Raw genomic sequence first — 22000 nt, forward strand, 5'->3', positions numbered from 1 at the left:
CTCGGGAGCCGCAAGCCTACATTTTGTTGTACTGCACTTGTGCACTAACAATGACAATAAAGTTGATTATGATTATGAGGACTGTCTGATATTGGGTTTATCAGTGACTGTCATATTGGGTTTATCAGTGACTGTCTGATATTGAGTTTATCAGTGACTGTCTGATATTGGGTTTATCAGTGACTGTCTGATATTGGGTTTATCAGTGACTGTCTTCTATTGGGTTTATCAGTGACTGTCTTCTATTGCTGGGCCACCACACCTGACTGTTCATTGACTATGAGTTTTGTTTCAGTGTTTCAGTGTCAATGCCAGCTGGCGGGAGATTTAAATTGGAGCATCAGCCAATCGGGCGGCGGACTGGTGAACGTCACGTCGGCAGCGCGGTGACGCACGAGAGCACGCTGGGCGACGAGTGGCAGCGGGGCCGGTGATTGGCCGGGGAGCGGGGCCGGTGATTGGTGGAGGGGCGGGGCCGGAGACTGGCCGGAGGGCGGGGCTGGCGACTGGCCGGGGGGCGGAGCTGGCGACTGGTCGGGGGGGCGGGGCTGGCGACTGGTCGGGGGGGCGGGGTTGGCGACTGGTCGGGGGGGCGGGGCTGGCGACTGGTCGGGGGGGCGGGGCTGCAGACCTGGCGGGGGGCGGGGCTGGAGACTGGCCGGGGGGCGGGGCCGGGAAGCTAAGATGGCGGCGGCGGGGGTGTTGTTCTTTCTGGTCTCGCTGCTCGGCCGGGGCGGTGCGGAGGCGGCCGGCGAGGTGGAGGACGAGAGGCTGCCCACCAAGTGCGAGGGTGAGGAGGAGGCGGCGGCCCGCTGTGGGTCACAGTGCGGGGCGGGAAGGAGATCGAGACGTGGCCCTCCTGGGGGGTTCGAGGTGAAAGGTTAGAGCCGGTTGCCCATAGCAACGGGGCATCCAAGATGGCGGCCCCCCCCCCCCCCCCCCCTGGCTGTGGGGAAAGGTTTACTGGAGTTACTGAGCCTGCATGAGTTGTGTTAGGAGCAGGCAGATTTTTCATTGCCAAAGGTGATGTATGTGTGCATATTTTTAATCGTCGCTGGCAAGGCCGGCATTTATTGCCCATCCCTAGTTGTCCTTGAGAAGATGGTGGTGAGCCGCTTTCTTGAACCGCTGCAGTCCGTGTGGTGAAGGTATTCCCACAGCGCTGTTGGGGAGGAGGTTCCAGGATTTTGACCCAGCGACGATGAAGGAACGGCTGATAGAGATATATATGTATCTCTTCAGCTTTCCATCTATCTCTCTCTACCTATATATCGTCCGTCTCTACCTATATATCGTCCGTCTCCACCTATATATCGTCCGTCTCTACCTATATATCGTCCGTCTCTACCTATATATCGTCCGTCTCTACCTATATATCGTCCGTCTCTACCTATATATCGTCTCTCTACCTATATATCGTCTCTCTCTACCTATATATCGTCTCTCTGTACCTATATATCGTCTCTACCTATATATCTATATGGAGAGATATAGAGATATCACAATATATATAAATGATCTAGACGAGGGAACTAGATGTAATATCTCCAAGTTTGCAGACGACACAAAGCTGGGTGGGCATTTGTGCTGTGAGGAGGATGCAGAGAAACTCCAGTATGACTTGGACAAGTTGGGTGAATGGGCAGATGAATGGCAGATGCAGTATAATGTGGATGATGGGCCTTCAGTAACCACAAAACTAGAAGTTATAGACTTAAACAAGTTGGCTTTTAATCACTAAGATCAGAGCTAACATCTCAACACGCCGACTGGTTCACAGGAATGAGTCATATAGATCCTGGGATCTTTATGTAAGAGAAGTCAGGGGCGGAGCCAAGAGTTAAGACCTGGAACCTCCCAGGTTAGTCGGGAAAGAGGAAGTGAAACTATACACAGTGGGGGAAGGTAATATACATGAGTGCAAAATGAATACAGGATCAAGACAAACAGATTTCATTACATTCACCCCTTCTATAGATTTAGTCCATCGGGGTGATGTTTCTTAAAAGTTAGTATAAGTGAGTCTGTCAGGAGGTTTTGCAGTTCTCAATGATCGGCGCAAAGCCGGTTGGGGTGCCTCGAGGGGAGTGGATTCTGGTTCCTCCGCTGTCCGGGCCTCCGCAGTGTCTTCCAGGTTATCTGCAGTGTCCTCCAGGTTAAAGTTTACCTCTGGGCATCCTGTCTCTTTGTAGTGTAGGTCTTCATCGGGTAGTCTCCCATCGTTCTCTTCGCTCCCCGAGGGAGCGAGGTCTTTTATGGAAACAGTGTCCTCTCGCCCGTCAGAGTATTCGATATAGGCGTACTGAGGGTTTGCATGGAGGAGCTGTACCTTTTCCACAAGGGGGTCCGTTTTATGGCCTCTCGCGTGCTTCCGCAATAGTACTGTCCCCGGAGACGTCAGCCACGCGGGTAGAGATATGCCCGAGGTGGATTTCCGGGGGAAAACGAACATCTTTTCGTGAGGGGTAGCGTTAGTGGCTGTACATAACAGAGACCTTATGGAGTGGAGCACGTCTGGGAGGACTTCCTGCCAGCGGGAGGTCGGAAGGCCTTTTGACTTTAAGGCTAACGTGACAGCCTTCCAAACAGTAGCATTCTCCCTTTCCACTTGCCCATTACCCCGGGGGTTGTAGCTAGTGGTTCTGCTAGTGGCTATCCCCTTCGAGAGCAAGAACTGGCGCAGCTCGTCACTCATGAATGACGTCCCCCTATCGCTGTGTATGTAGTTCAGCATGCCAAACATGCAGAATAGATTACAGAGACACTTGATGACCGTGGCACTGGTCATGTCTGGGCAGGGAATGGCGAAGGGGAAGCGGGAATATTCATCAATGATATTGAGGAAGTATACGTTACGGTCGGCAGAGGGAAGGGGTCCCTTGAAGTCCAGACTTAGGCGCTCGAATGGCCGTGTGGCTTTGATAAGGTGTGCACGGTCAGGCCTGTAGAAACGAGGCTTGCATTCCGCACAGGTGCAGCAGGCTCTGGTCATTGCCCTGACCTCCTCGATGGAGTGGGGCAGATTGCGGGACTTTATAAAATGGTATAGTCGGGTGACCCCTGGGTGACAGAGGTCATTGTGGAGACCCTGTAATTTGTCCGTATGAATGCTGGCACACATTCCCCGCGATAGGGCGTCTGGGGGTTCATTAAGGGCTCCCGGCCAGTACATAATATCATAGTCGAACGTGGATAGTTTGATCCTCCACCTGAGTATTTTGTCATTCTTGATTTTCCCCTTTTGTTTGTTATTAAACATGAAAGCCACCAACCGCTGGTCGGTGAGCAGGGTGAAACGTTTGCCGGCTAGGTAGTGTCTCCAGTGCCGCACTGCCTCCACTATAGCCTGTGCCTCCTTCTCGACAGAAGAGTGCCTGATTTCAGGTCCCTGAAGGGTTCGGGAGAAGAAGGCCACAGGTCTCCCAGCCTGATTGAGGGTCGCAGCTAAGGCAAAGTCTGACGCATCGCTTTCGACTTGAAAGGGAATGCATTCGTCCACTGCACACACTGCAGCCCTTTCAATGTCCTGTTTAATACTGGTGAAAGCCTCCCGAGCTTCAGCTGATAGTGGGAAGGACGTCGATTTAATGAGGGGTCGGGCCTTATCAGAGTAATTGGGCACCCATTGGGCATAATACGAAAAAAATCCCAGGCACCTTTTTAAAGCTTTGGGATTGTGGCAGGGGCAGTTCCTTTAGGGGGCGTAATCGGTCAGGGTCCGGTCCAATTACCCCATCTTCCACCACACAGCCGAGGATACAGAGACGGGTTGTGTTGAAGACACATTTGTCTTCGTTGTAGGTTAGATTCAGCTTTAGGGCAGTTTTTAAAAATCTCGCAAGATTTAGATCGTGGTCTTGCTGGTTGTGCCCGCAGATAGTGACATTGTCCAGATAGGGGTAGGTAGCTTGTAGTTTATTCTCGTCAACCATGCGGTCCATCTCGCGTTGGAAGACCGAGACCCCATTTGTTACCCCGAAGGGCACTCTGAGAAAATGGTAGAGGCGCCCGTTCGCCTCGAAGGCGGTGTATGGGCGGTCCTCCATTCTAATGGGGAGCTGGTGATACGCGGATTTGAGGTCGATAGTCGAGAAGACTCGGTATTGCGCAATCAGGTTGACCATTTCTGATATGCGGGGTAAAGGGTAGGCGTCCAGCTGGGTATAAATATTAACAGTCTGGCTGTAGTCAATTACCATCCGTTTCTTTTCGCTATTTTTAACTATGACTACTTGGGCACGCCACGGGCTGGTACTGCATTCAATAATGCCTTCCCGCAGGAGTCTGTCCACTTCCGCCTTGATAAAGTGTCTGTCTTCCAGACTGTACCGTCTACTTTTGGTCGCTATGGGCCTACAGTTCGGAGCGAGATTAGCGAATATAGAGGGCTGGCTGATTTTTAAGGTTGATAGGCCACAGACTGTGAGTGGCGGCTGGGACCCGCCATATGCTAGCGTGACACTTTCGTGGTGGCACTGGAAGTCCAGGCCCAAAATTACATTAACACAGAGTTCTGGCATCACGAGGAGTTTAAAATCCTTGTAGTCCGTGCCTTTTACAGTCAGTGTTACCACACAGTAGCCCAAAATGTCCGAAGTGTGGGGCTTAGCAGCCATAGCAATTCTGCTCCGTGTAGGGGTTACTGTTAATGAGTGCCGCCGTACCAGGCTAGGGTGGATAAAACTCTCGGTACTCCCACAGTCAATTAAACATTTCGTTAAATTCCCGTTTACCTGTATGTCCATCATGGATTTTGTCAATGGGTGTGGCCTGGATTGATCCACCGTGATCGAAGCCACTGTTGGGCCCTGGGCGGCCGTTGAGTCGGGAAAAGATGGCGGATCCCAAGATGGTGGCCCGCATGGCACGCACGAGGCGGTGACGGAGTTGGAAATCGGATTCCCCCTGCAGACTTTGCTAAAATGCCCCTTTTTCTTACATTTGAAGCATGTAGCGTCCTTCGCTGGGCATCGTTGTCTGGGGTGCTTGGCCTGGCCGCAGAAGTAGCATTTCGGGCCTCGAGACATTGCCGCTGTAGTAGGACTCCTGGGTGAACTTCTGTGTGGGGACTCCGGCGGTGTAGAGCTGGTCTGAGACCTGGATGGGGAAGATGGCTGATTCCAAGATGGCGGTCCCCTCGGCGCGCACGAGGCGGTGAGGGCCGCATGGCTGGAAGAATAAGAGTCAGAGTTTTTCTGGGCCACGTCCAGCGATCGCGTAGTGGCCACTGCCTTTTTTAAGTCCAGGACCTCCTTCTCCAGCAGTCTCTGACGGATATAATTCGATTTGAGGCCCGTGATGAAGAATCGCGGACCAATTCGTCAGAGTACGCGTTGGCCGTCAACGGCCTTACAGTTACAGTCCCGGACCAGGTCCTTTAGGCCCTGTAAGAAATCGTCCATTGATTCCTCTGGTCGCTGCCTGCGTGTAGCCAGCAGATGTCTGGTGTACACTTCGTTTACCGGCCTCTGGTATTGGGCCTTCAGGATAGTGATCGCCTCCGTGTAAGAGGTGGCATCCCGGATGAACGAATAAATCCGATGACTTACGCGAGTAGTCAGTAGACTCAGTTTATCTACCTCGTTAGTGGATGAGTCCCCCGCGAAGAGTTCGAAGCATTTGAGCCAGTGTCCAAATTGATTTGATGCTTCAGCAGAATGTGGATCCAAGTCCAGACGCTCTGGTTTTAGGAGTCGATCCATCCTAGTATTCTTTAGTGATTAAAATTGATGGGCCTTCAATAACCACAAAACTAGAAGTTATAGACTTAAACAAGTTGGCTTTTAATCACTAAGATCAGAGCTAACATCTCAACACGCCGACTGGTTCACAGGAATGAGTCATACAGATCCTGGGATCTTTATTATGTAATAGAAGTCAGGGGCGGAGCCAAGAGCCAAGACCTGGAACCTCCCAGGTTAGTCGGGAAAGAGGAAGTGAAACTATACACAGTGGGGGAGGGTAATATACATGAGTGCAAAACGAATACAGGATCAAGACAAACAGATTTCATTACAGTGGATAAATGCGAGGTTATCCACTCTGGTGGCAAAAACAGGAAGGCAGATTATTATCTGAACAGCAATAGATTGGGAGAAGGGGAAGTGCAACGAGACCTGGGCGTCCTTGTGCACCAGTCGCTGAAGGTAAGCATGCAGGTGCAACAGGCGGTTAAGAAGGCAAATGGTATGTTGGCCTTCGTAGCGAGAGGATTCGAGTACAGGAACAAGGATGTCCTGCTGCAGTTGTACAGGGCCTTGGTGAGACCACACCTTGAGTATTGTGTGCAGTTTTGGTCGCCTTGAGGAAGGATGTTCTTGCCATGGCGGGAGTGCAGCGAAGGTTCACCAGACTGATACCTGGGATGGCAGGAATGACGTATGAGGAGAGATTGGGTCGATTGGGCTTATACTCGCTGGAGTTTAGAAGAATGAGAGGGGATCTCATTGAAACTTATAACATTCTAACAGGACTGGACAGACTAGATGCAGGAAGGATGTTCCCGATGGCCGGGGAGTCCAGGACCCGGGGTCGCAGTCCTACATGGCTTACCCCTTATCCTTAGACGGTGACCCCTGGTTCTGGACTCCCCGGCCATCGGGAACATCCTTCCTGCATCTAGTCTGTCTAGTCCTGTTAGAATTTTATAAGTTTCAATGAGATCCCCTCTCATTCTCTAAACTCCAGCGAGTATAAGCCCAATCCACCCAATCTCTCCTCATACGTCATTCCTGCCATCCCAGGTATCAGTCTGGTGAATCTTCGCTGCACTCCCTCCACGGCAAGAACATCCTTCCTCAGATAAGGCAACCAAAACTGAACACAATACTCAAGATGTGGTCTCACCAAGGCCCTGTACAACTGCAGCAAGACATCCTTGTTCCTGTACTCAAACCCTCTCGCTATGAAGGCCAACATACCATTTGCCTTCTTAACCGCCTGCAGCACCTGCATGCTTACCTTCAGCGACTGGTGCACAAGGACACCAAGGTCTCGTTGCACTTCCCCTTCTCCCAATCTATTGCCATTCAGATATTAATCTGCCTTCCTGTTTTTGCCACCAGAGTGGATAACCTCACATTTATCCACGTTATACTGCATCTGCCATGCTTCTGCCCAATCACCCAACCTGTCCAAATCATACTGGAGTTTCTCAGCATCCTCCTCACAGCACACACGCCCACCCAGCTTTTACATCTAGATGCTATTACATCTCATAATACCCTTAATTGTTCCAAAACACTGAAAGTGCCACTGGGGAATCACCTGGGAATATAACAGTAAAGGTTGCTTCTTCGTCCTTTCAGACCCAAGGATCGAGCACTGTGAAGTCCTTCCGTGTTGCAGCAGAGGTTCTGACAGAACACCACAGTCTGCATTGGTTCTGTCATTGTTTTGATCTTTAAAAAAAAAGTCAAGATGCAAGTTTGTATGTTTTAAGAGTAAATGTTTTTCATGGTGCGGGCTGCATACTGAGTCAGTGCTTAAATTGTGAAGTGAAAACAGAAATCGTGTGTCAGGAGTGGTACGTGTTAGGGCTGTCCTGCAAAGCTCAAGATGGGTTTTAGTGTCAGCTGTGGCTCAGTGGGTAGCACTTTTGCCTCTGAGTCAGAAGGTTGCGGGTTCAAGTCCCACTTGACCACAAAGATCTAGGCTGACATTGCAGTGCAGTACTGAGGGAGCGCCGCACTGAGGGAGCGCCGCACTGAGGGAGCGCCGCACTGAGGGAGCGCCGCACTGAGGGAGCGGCGCACTGAGGGAGCGCTGCACTGTCGGAGGGGCAGTACTGAGGGAGCGCCGCACTGTCGGAGGGGCAGTACTGAGGGAGCGCCGCACTGTCGGAGGGGCAGTACTGAGGGAGCGCCGCACTGTCGGAGGGGCAGTACTGAGGGAGCGCCTCACTGTCGGAGGGGCAGTACTGAGGGAGCGCCTCACTGTCGGAGGGGCAGTACTGAGGGAGCGCCGCACTGTCGGAGGGGCAGTACTGAGGGAGCGCCGCACTGTCGGAGGGGCAGTACTGAGGGAGCGCCGCACTGTCGGAGGGGCAGTACTGAGGGAGCGCCTCACTGTCGGAGGGGCAGTACTGAGGGAGCGCCGCACTGTCGGAGGGTCAGTACTGAGGGAGCGCCGCACTGTCGGAGGGGCAGTACTGAGGGAGCGCCGCACTGTCGGAGGGGCAGTACTGAGGGAGCGCCGCACTGTCGGAGGGGCAGTACTGAGGGAGCGCCGCACTGTCGGAGGGGCAGTACTGAGGGAGCGCCGCACTGTCGGAGGGGCAGTACTGAGGGAGCGCCGCACTGTCGGAGGGGCAGTATTTCGGATGAGACGTTAAACCAAGACCCCATCTGCTCTTTCAGGTAGATGTAAAAGATCCCGTGGCACTATTTTGAAGAAGATCAGGGGGAGTTCTCCCCGGTGTCCTGGGGCCAATAATTATCCCTCAATCAACATCACTAAAACAGAAGATCTGGTCGTTATCACATTGCTGTTTGTGGGAGCTTGCTGTGCGCAAATTGGCTGCCGCGTTTCCTACATTACAACAGCGACTACACTTGAAAAGGAGTTCATCGGATGTAAAGCGCTTTGGGACGTCCTGAGGTTGTGGATAGGCGCTATCGAAATGCAAGTTTTTTTATTTTTTAATCGCCCTCTGCAGTGGCTCACTGCTCTCGGTCAGTGTGAGCTGTGCGCATGCGGGCGAGCATTCTACACCGCGAGCTTGACCTTGCGAAGGGGCAAGAATCCAATTGAAACATCTCTGTTGCATGGTTCAGCTTTTCCTAACTCCCATTTTCTCCCTCGTGTGTGAAGTGTGCAAGTTCCTGACGGTGGAACTGCAGTCTGCACTGGACAAGACCAAACGTTCCAAGGAAGTGTTGGAGCTCGGGGAAGTGCTGGACAGTGGGAAGAGGAAGAAAAAGATCAAGTACAACACCTCGTAAGTAAAGGACAATAATCTAGTGTGGGCGCGCTGGCCCGCACTTGTGTTTCTGCTTTGTTTTTAGCTGTTCGATGTGTTATCCTTTCAATTTTAGCCCATAACTTCCCCAATAGCTCCCCCTATAGTTGAGAGGGTGAAGGGATAATTCAGTATTGGACATGGAGCATTTTACTTGATGTAAGGGCATCTTCTGCTGATACATGGGTCTCCTACAATCAGCAGGACTCCTCAGAAGTAACCTCTATTAATAGTTAGTTATTGATCCCAGTGCCTGATTCGTACAATCATAAGAAATAGGAGCAGGAGTCGGCCGTACGGCCCCTCGAGCCTGCTCCGCCATTCAATAAGATCATGGCTGATCTTCGACCTCAACTCCACTTTCCCGCCCGGTCTCCATATCCCTTGATTCCCCTAGAGTCCAAAAATCTATCGATCTCAGCCTTGAATATGCTCAACGACTCAGCATTCACAGTCCTCTAGGGTAGAGAATTCCAAAGATTCACCACCCTCTTGAGTGAAGAAATTTTCCTCATCTCAGTCTTAAATAGAAACACAGCAGATAGGAGCAGGAGTAGGCCATTCGGCCCCTCGAGCCTGCTCCGCCATTTAATGAGATCATGGCTGATCATCCAAATTCAGTACCCTGTCCCTGCCTTCTCCCCATATCCCTTGATCCCTTTAGCCTCAAGAAATATATCTAACTCCTTCTTGAATATATTTAATGAATTGGCCTCCACTGCCTTCTGTGGTAGAGAATTCCACAGGTTCGCCACTCTCTGGGTGAAGAAATTCCTCCTCATCTCAGTCCTAAATGGCTTACCCCTTATCTTTAGACTGTGACCCCTGGTTCTGGACTCCCCCGCCATCGGGAACATCCTTCCTGCATCTAGTTTGTCTAGTCCTGTTAGAATTTTATAAGTTTCAATGAGATCCCCTCTCATTCTCTAAACTCCAGCGAGTATAAGCCCAATCGACCCAATCTCTCCTCATACGTCATTCCTGCCATCCCAGGTATCAGTCTGGTGAATCTTCGCTGCACTCCCTCCATGGGAAGAACATCCCCCCCTCAGATAAGGCGACCAAAACTGCACACAATACTCAAGGTGTGGTCACACCAAGGCCCTGTACAACTGCAGCAAGACATCCTTGCTCCTGTACTTGAACCCTCTCGCTACGAAGGCCAACATACCATTTGCCTTCTTAACTGCCTGCTGCACCTGCATGCTTACCTTCAGCGACTGGTGCACAAGGACACCCAGGTCTCGTTGCACTTCCCCTTCTCCCAATCTATTGCCGTTCAGATAATAATCTGCCTTCCTGTTTTTGACACCAAAGTGGGTAACCTCGCATTTATCCACATTATACTGCATCTGCCATACATCTGCCCAATCACCCAACCTGTCCAAATCGTACTGGAGTTTCTCGGCATCCTCCTCACAGCACATACGCCAGCTTCTTCGCTTACCCAAATTAGGAGCGATCGGATCGAAACAATAATTTGCTGTTTTGTCACAACCGAATGAGCCGCCCCTCGGCGGAGCTTATTGGGACCCGGTCAGTGGCGATGACTTTGTTTACTTCAAGTGACTGCCTCTCCTGTTTCGACAGGGAGACTCGACTGGCGGATGCCATGGATAATATCTGCGAAAGGATCCTGCAGTACAGCGTCCACGCGGAGCGACCCGGAAGCTTAAGATATGCAAAGGTAGAGGCGCGATATTTTCGGGAGCGCAAACACCAGCGAGTGCATGGGTTCGCAAGCAGTTCGTGGGACGTGCAGGATCCGGGTTAAAAGGGTACCTGCGCTCGAGACGAAGAGGCTTGACTTTCTGCGGCCAGTTTAATGGGCAAATGCGGCAAGTTGGCAAAAAGAAGGGGCGGCTAAGGGCGAGACGCGGTTTCCGCGAAGCTAATGAGGGAGCGACACAACTCGGGCAGCAACTTCTGCATACCCACGTTTAAACCCCGCACCTGCTCCTCGCCCGTAGTTGCTGTACCATTTCCGCATAAATAACGGCGAGCGCCATTAGCCCTGCCGTTATTCTGACAGCAAATTCTGACCCAATAGCCTTGATACCCGTTGGCCAGGGTTACCCGGGGGGGGCGGGGGGGAAAGAGACTGCTGAAGGTGCCACCATCGCCTGCATTGTGTCTATTCCAACAGTGCTGCAGTAGGTATGATAGAAACATAGAAGATAGGAGCAGGAGTAGGCCATTCGGCCCCTCGAGCCTGCTCCACCATTCAATGCGATCATGGCTGATCATCCAAATTCAGTACCCTGTCCCTGCCTTCTCCCCATATCCCTTGATCCCTTTAGCCTCAAGAAATATATCCAACTCCTTCTTGAATATATTTAATGAATTGGCCTCAACTGCCTTCTGTGGCAGAGAATTCCACAGGTTCACCACTCTCTGGGTGAAGAAATTCCTCCTCATCTCTGTCCTAAATGGCTTACCCCTTATCCTTAGACTGTGACCCCTGGTTCTGGACTCCCCCGCCATCGGGAACACCCTTCCTGCATCTAGTCTGTCTAGTCCTGTTAGAATTTTATACGTTTCAATGAGATCCCCTCTCATTCTTCTAAACTCCAGCGAATATAAGCCCAATCGACCCAATCTCTCCTCATACGTCATTCCTGCCATCCCAGGTATCAGTCTGGTGAATCTTCGCTGCACTCCCTCCGTGGCAAGAACATCCTTCCTCAGATAAGGCGACCAAAACTGCACACAATACTCAAGCGTGTGGTCTCACCAAGGCCCTGTACAACTGCAGCAAGACATCCTGCTGTGCTGTGCTGCTCAACCCCGCTGCCTTGCTGTCTGGACCACCCTAATCTACAGTTAACCAGGAGCATTCTGAAATGATTTCACACATGAAAGATGTTTTCAAAAAATGACAGAACAAAACAAAATCACAATTGATGCAATCTTTCCGATTAAAATCATAATAATGCTCTTAATGTGGAAATTATAATGGCCCAGAAATTCGGGTCTCCACGGGTGAGTACGCACGGGGTACTCACCTGTAGGCCCAATGGAAGTGCCGGTTTCGTGCATGCACTGCGCATGCGTGGGAAACCGGAACTTCCGTTCCCCTGAAAGAAGGGGTTCAGAGGTGGAACGCGTGCGCCGGAGAGGCAGCGCGTGCGCATCGAAGTTACGTATTTTTTCCCGGTTTCTCCGGGAGGGTAAGTCTCCAGAAGTTAGACATGTAAAAAGCAGGCGCAAGGCCTGCTTTTTGCAAGGTAAGTGGTGAATTAATTAAAATTAAAACATTTTTTCCACAGGTTTATTATTTTTAAATACTTTAAAGCAAGGTAAGTTTATTTTTAGCCCCGTTAGAAAATAAAATTATTTTTTTCAAAAATTTAAATTATTGTTTAAAATAGTTATTTCATGTAATTTATAGTTTATTTTAAAAATTGTGATTTAAAAAAAAATGTATTTGAAGATTTAGTGATGTTTTGGGGCCCGTAGTATTTATAGGTTTGACAGCTCTTCCTGTCAAACTTATGAATGAAGCATTCCCTGCTCCGATTGGCTCTCCATGGCCCACGTGATCCTGGGGAGGCTTCGAACTAACTGCGCCCCTGGGATACGCAAGCACTGCGCGCCGGCAGTTGGAGGAGGCCCAGGATCGGAATCCCACGCGGGCCCACAGCTCAACAGCCGGCGCGGTAGGTAAGTGCAGGTCGGGGGCTCGCACCCGCGGGAAGCCCCCGACCCGAATTTCTGGGCCATTGAATGAAATGTAACGGTAAGAACGAGTTGGTAATTTGATGTAACTAAAGAAAATGTCGGCTGATGTGTGTTAGTGTATATATTTAAGTGGTGTAGTGTGTGTGTGTGTATATATTATACTTTCACTGGTGTCCTAACTCGCACCAAGTCCCATTCACCCATCACCCCCTGTGCTCGCTGACCTACATTGGCTCCCGGTCAAGCAAAATTCTCACCCTTGCGTTCCAATCCCTCCACAGCCTTTCCGCCCCCCCCCCCCCCATCTGTGTAACCTCCTCCGGTCCTACAACCCTGCGCTCCTCCAATTCTTGCGCATCCCCCGATTTCCATCGCTCCATCATTGGCGGCCGTGCCTTCAGCTGCCTGGGCCCTAAGCTCTGGAATTCCCTCCCTAAACCTCTCCGCCTCTCTCTCTCTCTCCTCCTTTAAAACGCTCCTTATAAACCTCACCTGTCCTAATACAGGAAACTCTCGATTTACCGGCACCTAAATAACCGGAAATCTCTGTTAACCGGCACAGTTCAGGAGTAGGTTCAGGTAAGTTTTACTTCATATTAGTGGCCGTTCCTGGATCTGTGGCCGTGTAACCAGGGTTCCTGCACCTGTTGCATAGCAACCGGGACGCCTGGATCTTGTGGCTGGGGTTCCTACACCTGTTGCATAGCAACAGGGACGCCTGGATTTGTTGCTGTGCACGGAGCTCTCGTACCTTTTACTATACCTCTCTGTAATCCGGACTTTTTGATAAACCGGCACCACGCCGGTCCCGTCGGTGCCGGATTAAAAAAAGAGTTTCCTGTATCTCCTTATGTAGCTCGGTGTCGAGTTTTGTTTGATAATCGCTCCTGTGAAGGGCCTCGGGAGGTTTTGCTGCGTTAAAGGCGCTGTATAAATGCAAGTTGTTGGTGGTGTAACGTGTATAAAAGTGTAACTGCGCTCAGTAGCGGGCAGGGCTTGTTGCGGGCAAGCTGGTGGCTGCCTGAACTGTGCCCCTTGAGCATTGCGTCCTGTTGTTTGCAGGGCACCAGCGAGACTATGATGACCCTGAAGAACCTGGTAAACAAGGGTGTGAAGGTGGAGCTGGGGATTCCATTCGAAATGTGGGATGAGCCCTCGGCCGAGGTCACGGATTTGAAAAAGCAGGTGAAAGGCTCTTGCGCGGTTTACACGGGCTTTCTTTTTGTGGTTTTTTTTTCTTCCTTCCTTTCTCTGCAGTTCCACGGACACTGGTACCGTGCCCGGGTGGCCAATCTTCACCCGTGACCCCTGACAACAAGCGCTGTCGGACTGTTCAACTGCAGGGAGCATCACCCTCTCCTAGCCGCCACTTTTTCCGAGTGGCAGGCAGTGACTCGTGGGGTGCCGCAGGGATCGGTGCTAGGACCCCAGCTAATCACAATATATATTAATGATCTAGACGAGGGAACTAGTTGTAATATCTCCAAGTTTGCAGACGACACAAAGCTGGGTGGGCGTGTGTGCTGTGAGGAGGATGCCGAGAAACTCCAGTATGATTTGGACAGGTTGGGTCATTGGGCAGATGCATGGCAGACGCAGTATAATGTGGATAAATGCGAGGTTATCCACTTTGGTGGCAAAAACAGGAAGGCAGATTATTATCTGAACGGCAATAGATTGGGAAAAGGGGAAGTGCAACGAGACCTGGGTGTCCTTGTGCACCAGTCACTGAAGGTAAGCATGCAGGTGCAGCAGGCGGTTAAGAAGGCAAATGGTATGTTGGCCTTCATAGCAAGAGGATTCGAGTACAGGAGCAAGGATGTCTTACTGCAGTTGTACAGGGCCTTGGTGAGACCACACCTTGAGTGTTGTGTGCAGTTTTGGACACCTTATCCGAGGAAGGATGTTCTTGCCATGGAGGGAGCGCAGCGATGATTCATCAGACTGATACCTGGGATGGCAGGAATGACGTATGAGGAGAGATTGGGTCGATTGGGCTTATATTTGCTGGAGTTTAGAAGAATGGGAGGGGATCTCATTGAAACTTATAAAATTCTAGCAGGACTAGACAGACAGGATGTTCCCGATGACCGGGGAGTCCAGAACCAGGGGTCACAGTCTAAGGATTAAGGGGTAAGCCATTTAGGACCGAGATGAGGAGGAATTTCTTCACCCAGAGAGTGGTAAACCTGTGAAATTCTCTACCACAGAAGGCAGTGGAGGCCAATTCGTTATATATATTCAAGAAGGAATTAGATATATTTCTTAAGGCTAAAGGGATCAAGGGATATGGGGAGAAGGCAGGGGCAGGGTACTGAATTTGGATGATCAGCCATGATCTCATTGAATGGCGGAGCAGGCTCGAGGGGCCGAATGGCCTACTCCTGCTCCTACCTTCTATGTTTGCAAACCGGGATTAGTGGGTAGCAATGGGAAGTGGGAATCCTGACCAATTTCCCACCAATCAAATGGTGCTGGTGCCAACACCCTGAGTTGAGGGCAGCAAACTGTACAGTTGTGTTCGATGGTACTTGGTTCCGATGTGGTTGTGGATAAATGCGCCGGATACCACACCCATTGATATTTTTCCTTTTAGTGTGAGAACATGCTGGAGCGGTATGAGGATGTTGTGGAGGACTGGTACTTTCACCATCAGGACCTGAATCTGGAGAGATTTCTGTGTGCGACTCACGTGCTGACAGGGGATGATCAAGGTTAGTCTGGTGTGCATGGTTCTTGACAGTTTTCGGCCCTTTCCTCCTCATTTTAGCTATGAGGAAAGATTGGATATGCTGGGGTTGTTTTCTTTGGAACTGAGGAGAGACTTGATTGAGGTGTATAAAATGATGGGGGACCTCGATAGAGTGGATAGGAAGAACCTATTTCCCTTAGCAGAGAGGTCAATACCAGGGGGGCACAGATTTAAAGTAATTGGTGGAAGGATTAGAGGGGAGTTGAGAACTTATTTCACCCAGAGGGTGTTGGGGGTCTGGAACTCACTGCCGGAAAGGGTGGTAGAGGCAGAAACCCTCATCACATTTAAGAAGTACAGGAAACTTTTTTTACCAGCACCTAAATAACCGGATATCTCTATTAACCGGCAAAATTCAGGAGTAGGTTCAGGTAAGTTTTACTTGATATTAGTGGCCGTTCCTGGATCTGTGGCCCTGTAACCGGGGTTCCTGCACCTGTTGCTATGCAACAGGGACGCCTGGATCTGTGGCCGTGTAACCGGGGTTCCTGCTGCACCTGTTGCCATGCAACAGGGACGCCTGGATCTGTGGCTGTGTACGGGGCTCTCATACCTTAGTAAGTATACCTCTCTCTAATCCGGACTTTTTGATAAACCAGCACCACGCCGGTCCCGTCGGTGCCGGATACAAAAGAGTTTCCTGTACTTGGGTATGCACTTGAAGTGCCGTAACCTACAGGGCTACGGACCAAGAGCTGGAAAGTGGGATTAGGCTGGCGAGCTCTTTGTCGGCCGGCACGGAGAAGCTGGGCCGAGTGGCCTCTGTTATAAATCTCATCATTCATCAAGAAACTACTCGTGAAATAACGCTGGACGGCCAGCTGGTGGCGCCGTCCAAGGAGTATAAATACTCGGGCGTGGGCCCAGCTCACCAGGGACATTTTGTAAGACAAGGAACTAGTGAAACACAACTAGACCTCCATGTTCTGAAACAAGTTGATTAAAGCCTTGCTTTATGCTCCCAACCAAATGCGTAGTGAGTTTTATTACGTCAGCCTCCTTCTGTGCCGTAAATTTCACTGGTTTATGGCGTCGACCCCTTGCTGTGATACAGTCCCATCGGCCCCGGTAGCCCCTGCGTGAGCCTGGCCATGGAGTGTTGGCAGGATGTTCGATTGTCCAGGGAGAGGAGCAGCTGAGCCTCTCTGTGTCTGCACCCGAGGTCCGCGCACACTTTGTAACATGGAACGTCAGCTTGGCTCAGCTGGTAGGACTAGTCAGTCAGAGGGGGGCTGTCCTTTCATAGAATCATAGATCAGTGCAGCACGGATGGAGGCCATTCGGCCCATTGAGCCTGCGCCGGCTCTTTCGAAGAGCAATCCAGTGAGTCCCACTCTCCCGCTCTTTCCTAAGACCATAAGAAATAGCAGGAATAGGCCACTTGGCCCCTCAAGCCTGCTCCGCCATTCAGTAAGATCATGGCTGATCTTGGGCTCAAAGCCACTTCCCAGCCCACTCCCCATAACCCTTCACTCCCTTATCTTGCAAAAATTTGTCTATCTCCACCTTAAATGTATTTAATGACCCAGCCTCCACGGCTCTATGGGGCAGAGAATTCCACAGATTTACGACCCTCTGAGAGAAGAAATTCCTCCTCATCTCAGTTCTAAAAGGGCGACCCTTTATTCTGAGACTGTGCCCCCGAGTTCTAGATTTCCCCACGAGGGGCAACATCCTCGCTGCATCTACCCTGTCGAGCCCCCTCAGTATCTTATATGTTTCAATAAGATCACCTCTCATTCTTCTAAACTCCAATGGGTATAGGCCCAACCTTTCCTCATAAGTCAAACCCCTCATCTCTGGAATTAACCGAGTGAATCGTCTCTGAACTGCCTCCAATGCAAGTAAATCCTTCCTTAAATAAGGAGACCAAAACTGTACACAGTACTCAAGGTGTGGTCTCGCCAATACCCTGTACAGTTGTAGCAGGACTTCCCTGCTTTTATACTCCAACCCCCTTGCAATAAAGGCCAACATTCCATTTGCCTTTTTGATTACTTGCTGTACCTGCATGCTAACTTTTTGTGTTTCGTGCACGTGAATCTGTGTCCGCAGCGCATTCCAAATCCTCACCACTCGCTGTGTAATAAAGCGGTAGCATTGGCCATCGGTACCTCTCTCGAAAGAAAAATGTTATCGGTTATACAGTATTCCCATTTCTCTAAAGCCTGAACAAATCCCAGTGTAAAAAGACAGCAGTTATTTCTCTACACGCTGCTTACGGTATTGTAAAGTCGAAATGCGGTTTGCCAATCCTCCAGGAATTGAAGAATAATCTCCAGGGCTCCACTGTCAGCAACTCCGGGAGAGGAGGGGGGGAGAAAAACATCGAGGGCATTAAAAGAATTGCGTATCTTTCATTTTCCGAACATTTTTTTTGTTTTAGTTAGAAAAATATTCGGAGATGCAAAAAATGTCTGTCACCTGATTAAACCGCCAGAAATCCATCCAACCAGAGCTGGCAAAACCCAGCGGCATTGCAACTTTTATCTCCCCTTGGCTTTCTCTGCCTGCAGATTGCCTGCTCGAAGTGTGGAAAGGACGAAAGGGGGACTCGGCCAACAGTCGGGAGAAGAAAAGGACGGCGGCGAAAGAAGAGGAGGAAACACGGACAGGCGACGACGGACTCGGCGAGGGAGACGGGGCGGAAAGTGAGGAGAGCAAAATGGCTGAACAGGAAGCCGTGCGTCATGACGCTGCTGAACTCTGACCTGCTGGTGCGCACGTGCACCACCCTGACTCGGGTGAGAAAAACTATCCGCAATGCCCGTGACTGACCCGGAACGGACGACGGCGTGATTATCCTGTTCAGTACAGATAACGGAAGACTATTTTACCCTCCTCACTCTGTCGCGTATCCTGCCTCTTAATCCAGGGATATCGAAACCACACGCAGCCTTGAACCCTGACACTCCAGCCCGCAAAGGCCTATCTGTGGTTCTGTTTCTCATTCCCTGTTTTGAGTGGTCAAGCTAGCATCAGCGACTTGGAATGAATTTGAGATTGAAACTTTTATACGTGACCCATGCAGCCAAGCAGCCCACCAAGACAAACAGCCTGGACACTCCTTTCAATAAGCAGTCTCCCTTTTTTCCTGTTTTTCTGCAGTGCAGGCGAGGGTCTCTCAAAACTGCCGACTAGCTGGGGATGTCTGTCCCAGAGCTGAAGAGGGTTGTTCACCTTTTTCTAGTGTTTTTTTTTTGGTTGAATCCCCTGGTTTTTATTTCCTTCGCCCATTGCGCCGCTCAGTGACTGAGAGGGCCAACACGACATAAAATAGGTACAGGTCTGCATCAGTTTCCCGTGGATACTGTAGCAGCCCGTACTGACCTCGCTAATCCGTAGAGGAATTGCCACAAAAAACCTGTACAGATTTCCCCTGCTACCCCCGGGGAACCCGCTTGCTCCCAGGACCCTGCAAAGGGCCGCTCCGTTAATAGTCGGCCTCTTAAGAGGTTCACGAGAGCAACTCCAGTTAGCACAAACTCCACATTCAGCCAACAAACCCATTACCTCACCAGTTTCTGGTATAATCCAAATAGCTTCACTGCATTTAGACACTGCCGGTGATTTATTTTAACCAGTTCTTGCATTAGCAGCCAGCCCTTTTAATGTGCCGCTGGCGTCCTAAGAAAACGCTTCCTTCGTCAGGTGTTTTTCTTCTCTTGCCCGTTCACGACCTCCTGTACTATGCACGTTACCCAGGTGAGCAACCTTCTGCCGCTGCTGCTCTGAAGCACGTGGGAGTGCCCCCGGGGACGGCTTTCACTGTAACCTTTACCTTTAAGGTCCCCAGCCTTCCCATGTGCGCTCGAACTTGCAAAGCACCTGCTTTCTCCCTCTTAGCGTGTGGACGAGCTGAACGATTAAACTCCCAAGACAGCAGAAGACGTTATCTCCCCCACCCCCCTCACAAAACTTAACCTGCTGCAGTTTTGGGTGGGCGGAAAGGAGTGCGGGCTTAGGCCCCTGTTTAAATCGAGCTTTAAAGTCACCTACAGTTCAGAAGACCCAAAACCTTCACAACTATTTGGACGTAGGGGCTTTGGAGCAGCAATGGCCACTCGAGCAAAGTGTTGATTTACAACAGTTTGGATTTGTACAGTGCTTTTAACGCAGTTAAAACATCCCAAGGCACCTCAACAGGAGCGATTATGAAACAAAAACTCGCACCGAGCCACATAGGGAGATTAGGACAGGTGACCAAACACTTGGTCAAAGAGGATGAAAGATTTTTAAGGAGGAGAGAGAGGTGGATTTACAGTGGACTGGCGATAGTGTGCATGCGCCCAGAACCGGCCTTGGGGGGTGGGGGGGGAGGAAAAGGCCGCCCTGGGCGAACTTGTATTTTGCCGCCCCTCTTTTTTTGAGTTTAAGTTTGTAGTGGTATTAGCGTAAAGTTTCAGAACTAAAGCTGTAATCTCGAGCTTTTTATAATTTAAATAACAAATATGTCACAAAAAATAACATTAACTGCCAAATAAACTAAACACTAAACTAATAAATAACCAATAAAATAAAGCTTAGTTCACCGAGATATTTGAGCTACACCATTCGCGATGGACAGAATGGCCAGCGAAGATTAGCCTGTCGTCTCCCATGGTCGATCACAGATATGTGTTTTTTTTTTGTACGAGCTTCGACTTCGAGAAGCTCCGTTCGGTGCTATCCATGTGTTTGGGAACTTGCTCTCGCAAATTGTCGTTTGCTCTTCTGGAGGATCACTACAGTCCGCTGGAAGTAAGACTTTGGAGATGGTCAAGTTCTTCGCAGAGGGCGATGCCGTTAATGTCAGACCCTCTTGGCCACGGCGCCCCACCCGTGAGGCCGGTCCTGTGCTCGCCTAAGCGCAAATGAAGTGATACCAGCCGTTTCAGTGTTGGAGGCTCCATTGTGTTAACGAGGAACGATGCTTTATAGGGTCTACCACCTTCACCTTGGAGCCATAGCTGCTGTTGGACTCGGTTTGTTGGTACTGGTTGTATTTTATATAAAAAGAAATGTAGCAGACACCCGATGAGTGGGTGAAATCCAGCTCCTTATTCCCTACCCCAGCTCCGTAGCTTTGCGCCTGATTACTTTTGAAGCCGTGCTGTTTATTCTTGGCTAGGTTACCATGTTGTGTAAGCGGTTGTGCTGATGGGGCTGGGTGACCGCACCAAAGGCGTTCCTTCGGAGCAGGTACATTCTGTTGGCATCAGTCACCGTCCAACGCGTCGGCCTGTTTAGATGCTGATTTTCTTTTTTTAAAGTGTCCACTGCTATTCAGAATTTGGGGAAAATGCCATGTTTTTGCCACCGTGGTCCATGCCTTGCTAACTTATTTGAAAACTCGCTAGTTTGGCAGACTAACTAATCCTGTTCTCCCACCGCACTCTACCTGAATCTCCAGTGAGCTGAGGACGAAATGATTGCACCTTTAACACCGTGACTGTGTGTGGAGAGGCAGGGGATCCTGCGGGTCTGTGGTGTACCTTATAGGCCTGGGAATTTCTTTAAGGGCGACACTGGCTTTGGCCCAAGCTCGCCAAGAAGAATCAACATAGAAACATAGAAGATAGGAGCAGGAGTAGGCCATTCGGCCCCTTGAGCCTGCTGCGCCATTCAATGAGATCATGGCTGATCATCCAAACTCAGTACCCTGTCCCTGCTTTCTCCCCATATCCCTTGATCCCTTTAGCCTTAAGAAATATATCTAACTCCTTCTTGAATATATTTAATGAATTGGCCTCAACTGCCTTCTGTGGTAGAGAATTCCACAGGTTCACCACTCTCTGGGTGAAGAAATTGCTCCTCATCTCTGTCCTAAATGGCTTACCCCTTATCTAGGGCAAGGGCCCCGTTTAGGACACTGCTGATACAGGAAAGAAACACATGATCCAGTCAAACTAAAATAAGCCAAATTAAGCAACTAGGTCCCAACAAAAGCAAAGGGAACCCTCCCAACTAAATGATCATGTTAATCGATGTCTACAGGATGTTCTATACCCTGCTTTGCCCATCGGTCGTAGAAGACATCAAGCGTGTGGGCGCACCGCATGCTCCATCTCCAGGGCCACTTGGGCTGGGGAACCGGTGGGTGCAGTGGGTTGGTACACTACCCCTTCTTTAGCTCTTATGCTATCACTTCCAAGGGATCACACGTAAGGTGGGGTGGGGGGGGGGGGGGTGGGGTGGGGAGCACTGGTTCAGGAGGAACAGCCGGGACGGGAGCAGGACATGTCTCCGAGCATCCGGTATTAATAGCAGTAACCGGAACCGAGAATGTTCTCCGCGAGCCTTGGCGCTTTTTATTTTACAAGTCACCATGAACCATTTGTCCGTGCTCACTCGGGTTTGTCCAGTGAGCACTCGTAGACTGCTGAGCTGTTTCTGTATTGTCGTGTAACTCTTGCTGCTCCAGCTCAACGCACAGTTGAATTGTTTTAGACCCGCGTCGCAGCCTGTACTATTTTCTGTTACATTTTTAAGATCGCTTTCCTTATAGCCACGGGAATTTTATATTGTATTCGTTTCATACGTTCAGTGTTTTTAAGTATGTTTATACTTTAAATATATATTAGAAAGAATAAAGGGTCGCTTTCAGAATCCACTGTGTCTTTGAAGTT

General features: G+C 50.2%; 1 protein-coding gene across 1 annotated transcript; it reads left to right on the forward strand.

Annotated features, from left to right (window-relative positions):
- The first annotated feature begins 667 nt into the window (after positions 1–667).
- cnpy4 (canopy FGF signaling regulator 4) lies at positions 668–21980 on the forward strand. Its single transcript, XM_085977477.1, has 6 exons — positions 668–790; positions 8812–8938; positions 10550–10646; positions 13703–13825; positions 15237–15354; positions 17909–21980. The coding sequence occupies exons 1-6, from the start codon at positions 685–687 to the stop codon at positions 18100–18102; spliced, it is 765 nt and encodes a 254-aa protein (XP_085833603.1). The 5' UTR covers positions 668–684; the 3' UTR covers positions 18103–21980.
- The last annotated feature ends 20 nt before the right edge of the window (positions 21981–22000 follow it).

Source organism: Somniosus microcephalus, unplaced genomic scaffold (assembly GCF_052327205.1).
Source record: "Somniosus microcephalus isolate GS21.2 unplaced genomic scaffold, FLI_Smic_1.0 unresolved_chr4, whole genome shotgun sequence".
NCBI lineage: Eukaryota > Metazoa > Chordata > Chondrichthyes > Squaliformes > Somniosidae > Somniosus > Somniosus microcephalus.